Source organism: Gregarina niphandrodes (genome assembly GCF_000223845.1).
Source record: "Gregarina niphandrodes unplaced genomic scaffold scaffold00116, whole genome shotgun sequence".
NCBI classification, from domain to species: Eukaryota; Apicomplexa; class Conoidasida; order Eugregarinorida; family Gregarinidae; genus Gregarina; species Gregarina niphandrodes.
The window spans coordinates 1879-5896 of NW_011645881.1; the positions used below are offsets into that span (position 1 = coordinate 1879).

The 4018-nt window shown below is 51.0% G+C and overlaps 2 protein-coding genes across 2 annotated transcripts; both read right to left on the reverse strand.

The window, feature by feature from the left end:
- Nucleotides 1-181: 181 nt before the first annotated feature.
- GNI_203530 (endonuclease-reverse transcriptase) lies at nucleotides 182-2420 on the reverse strand (the record flags this gene model as incomplete). Its single annotated transcript, XM_011135468.1, has 1 exon — nucleotides 182-2420. A coding segment is annotated over one exon (2239 nt), but the record flags the coding sequence as incomplete, so codon positions are not given.
- A 50-nt stretch (nucleotides 2421-2470) lies between these two features.
- GNI_203540 (hypothetical protein) lies at nucleotides 2471-3385 on the reverse strand (the record flags this gene model as incomplete). Its single annotated transcript, XM_011135469.1, has 1 exon — nucleotides 2471-3385. The coding sequence occupies one exon, from the start codon at nucleotides 3383-3385 to the stop codon at nucleotides 2471-2473; it is 915 nt and encodes a 304-aa protein (XP_011133771.1).
- Between the last annotated feature and the right edge of the window lie 633 nt (nucleotides 3386-4018).

A 4018-nucleotide genomic window follows, 5' to 3' on the forward strand; every position in this document is an offset into this window, starting at 1 on the left:
GGTCTCCTCGTACGGTCCGTCTTCCCGCGGGCTGTAAAGGTAGTCTCCTTGTCCTTTGTCGGTAGCTGCAATTTCGGTACTAGTAGTGCGCGGGTGGTCTCCCCTTTGTCTTTGAGTATCTTGATGTCATGGTCTGGCCTTGCGTAGAGGATGTCAGTTCCTTCAGTCCGCAATTCCACACCCGTATCCATCTCTGTATCCTTTGGCATCAGTACGTCTAGAGATGCCAGCTGCTTGATCCTTGGCGTCAGTCCTTTAGTGATGTTGTTTACATGTCTCTGAATCGAGGTGGCCGTAACACCACTGGTATTGTTGAACATCTTAGCCAGTAGTTGTGTGGCGACGTCTGCTAGGGTATCTCTTTGCGGTGGGGTGAAAGGTATCTCCCTCCATAAATAGAAGAGGTGCGGTAGTATAATCGCACAGGCTCCGCGCACTTTTAGCGCCACAGGTAGCATAGATGGTGGTATGTTCTTGATGGTCTTGTTGTAGTCTGCTGCCGCTTTCCGGGCCTTCTCTATCCTGCGATCTATCTCCTGGCTCATGTTCAGCTTGTTGTCCAGGAGGATACCCATCCATTTAACCGTTTGTATCTCCTTGGTGTCTCTGTTTAATTTTAGTTGGGTTGTCTTGGCATTGTTCTGGTACATCCCGTACTCCTTCGCTGTCTGCTGGTTGACTGCGAGCATTCTCTGGGTATGGTGGTCGTCGTCCAGTATGACAGCCTTATCGTCCGCATACATGATGACGTCATATCGTATTTCGTTCATCTTGGTCCTGCATTTCCTTTCTCGCTCGGCTTCCACCAAGTTGAAGAGGGTAGTGCTAAGAGTACATCCCTGTCTGATTCCGTTAGTGAGTGTGAAAGGTGCGGCGAATCGTTTGGCCCACTGCACCAACACTTCCGCATCTAGATATTGGTCTCGGATTAGGTTGTATTCCTTGCTGGGTACCTCAGTGTTTCTTAATGTTGAGAACAGGGCTTTATGGTCAACTGTGTCGAACGCCTTCGATAGGTCTAATAGTAGTAGGGTCTGGCCGGGTCTGTTGAACTTAGCGAAAAGTTCAGTTACCGCCGTCGCGGGGCCCCTCCCTTTCCGGTAAGCATGCTGTTGTGGTAGGAGGTGTGGTTCTATGTATGGTGTTATATGGTGCAGTATAACTTGGTTAATGATCTTCATTATGGTCGATGGTATAGTGATTGGTCTGGTGTTATCCACGGTGGTCCGTGGTAATACTTTAGGTATTGGTTTCACTTTCATGTCAACTAGTTGCCGCGGCAGTTTACTGCTAGCCCATACTTGTTCCACAAATTGGTAGAGGTCTTCGAGTGGGATGTGGTTGATCCGCCTGGCGGGTATTCCGTCCAGCCCAGTAGCTGCTTTCTTGTTGACTGCTTTTATTGCAGCGGCGAGTTCCGTAGTATCGGGAGGCTGGTCCATGTATACCTTGGATTCTCTTTTCTGTGGTATGGGTGGACGGTCGGTAGTGCTCCACCGGTTGTGTAGCATCTGCCGTAGTTGGTGTCTGGCCTGCCCAGGGTCAAGGTCTTCCCCATCCTCATTCACCAGGGTGAGTCCTTCTTGGCCCGTCTGCTTCCTGTAGAGCTCCCATAGTCTGTGGTTCGCGTCCTGCTTCCTGGGCTCATTTGTTTTTTCCTGTTTCCGGAATTGTAGTTTTAGCTGCATCTTGAACTTCTCCCATGCTTGAGTGATGGGTTCCTGTGCGTCGCGGCCGCTTGGCAAATTCCTCGGTCGGCCTTGGTCGTATCCAATTGAGGTTATGGTCCATTTATAGGTAAGGATTGCGTGGTCAGCTGGTGCGTTCTCCCAGTCAAGAGTTATATGGTTGCTAGTATAGGCCGTGTTTGTCAGTATACGGTCCAGGGTTCGGCTTGGTTTTTGGTCCTTGGATCTCTTGGAGATCCATGTGGGTGTGGTGGGTAGAATGTTTAGCTTAAATTCGCGTGTTAATCTTTGGAGTCGAGTATAGTTTGCAATGCCTTTTATGACTCGGGATTCAGTCGGTTCGTGGCCAGCGTTAAGATCTCCCGCAATCAGCAATGGATGGTTAGTCGGAATGTGCTTGGCAAGGTTCTCCCAGTATTGTGCCTTCGTTCTTTCCGCAGTCTGCTCCGTGGGCGCATAAGTTCCTATGCAGGTAACTAGGTTGTCTAGTCGGAGAACGATAGTCCTAGTGGTCTTCGAGGTTATAGTGTATTGCACGTCCTGCCGGATCATGACTGCGACACCGTCCGCTGATCCGGAGGTTCCTATTAGCGTGTATTGGCCATCGTATATAGTGCGGTGCAAGTTGGCACAGGTCTCGGAAAGTATGACTATATGGGGTCTAGTCCGTAGTATGGTACTCCTTAGTTGTAGTTCTTTTTTGTCATTGTAGCCGTCAATATTGATCGCCATCACCCAGTAGTGCTTCGGTCTCACTCTGTCTCTCAGTACGGGGTAGTCGATTAGTTTGGTAGGAAGGGGTTGTCCGTGTCCGTGGTTGGTGGTGCAGTCGTGGAGTTCAATTTGTGGTAGAGCATGGTCTTGTTCAGGTCGTCTGGCAGCTGATCTATCAGTTTCCTGATGATCTGTTCTAAGTAGTGTCTCGCGGTCCAGTGTCTCTCGAACATCAGGTCTCCCATTCTGATGTTGATCGCTGTGGTAACTGCGGCTTGCGATAGGGGTCCTGGTTGGCCGTCTTTTCTCCTGGTCGGGTCTAGTGTCTGTGCGTCTCGGTTCATAGCTGCTGCCAGCGCCTTTAGTTTCGGCAGTTCTTCGGTCTTTACTAGTATCTCCACAGAGGTCCTCCACGGGAACCAGATGGCAATCGGGTGCACACCGTGTTTCTTCAGGAGGGCTCTCCATTCTTTCGCTGGATACATTTGCCGGGGTTTCACTCGGTCCAGGGTTACAGCCGTTACTTCGACCGTCTGGGGCGGTTTCGGCTCCCATAAGGCTTTCTTGTCGCTGTTGTCGAGGGTTATCTCGGTGGAAGTGGTCGGTTCTGGCAGTGCCGGTTGGCTGTTGATGATCACCTGATCCTTTCTCCTCCCGACTCTGGTGGGCATCGCAGTGGTCCCCGCTACCTTGTTCCATGGTAGCGGGGTTCTGGAGTTTAAAGGTCGTGCCGTCTGTTTGGTGGTGCTTCGTCCTCTGTGAGTTGTGGCGGCTTCAGAAGTTGTATCCAGGCTGTGTGAGGTGGAGCCCTTCCTGGTTTGACTGGTAGTCAATGGTCGTGGAGCTTGTCTCGCAGCCGAGTAGTGGGTGGACGGCTCTTGCAGTTTCTTGGCTAGTTCATTTACCATATCTGTTACTTGCTTGGTCAACTTTACGTGGTTCTCCTTTGTCAGTGTGGTCATGCCCGTGTATGCTTCCACCATGTCATTTAGTAGGGCTTTGGTGGCCGCCTTCTCCTGCTCCCTTAGCTTCCTCTCGGTTCTTACGTCCTGTCGCAATCTCCTGATTTCGTCTTTTAGATCATAGATTACGACGGCTAGCTCTCCGATGGTCGGTGGGGTCACTTGCGTGATTCTGCGCTTGCGTTCGGGAAGTGGTTGTGGCGCTGTGCGTCCGGGAAGTGGTTGCGGCGCTGTGGTGGTGGCAGTGGCTTCTGGTCTGGGGGCTTCTCCTCCATCGGTGGAGTGGTAGTCTTCTTCTGGAGCCAGGATTTCATCATCTTGTCCTGACAGACCTCGGTTCCCTCGTCTTACTGGTTTCGATCGAAGGTCGGGGGGGTCGTTGGTATGTTTACCATCGCTGGTTAGGTTGTTATCGGCAAAAGTTCTATTGCTTCTAGCAGTTGACACTTGCTTGCTGTACTCCCGTTAGCCGGGGCGGGCGTTTGTGGTGGTAAAAAGGTGTTAGTACTTGCTACTATTGTGGATCATATAGATCTCTGGGCGTGGTTCTTCCATCCGTCTCGATGATTTGGTGTTTTAGCATATGTACAGAGTAGTCTGGGTTGCTTATAGGATCGGCGTCGCATAAAGGGCATTGCTTTTTCGCTAGCTCTT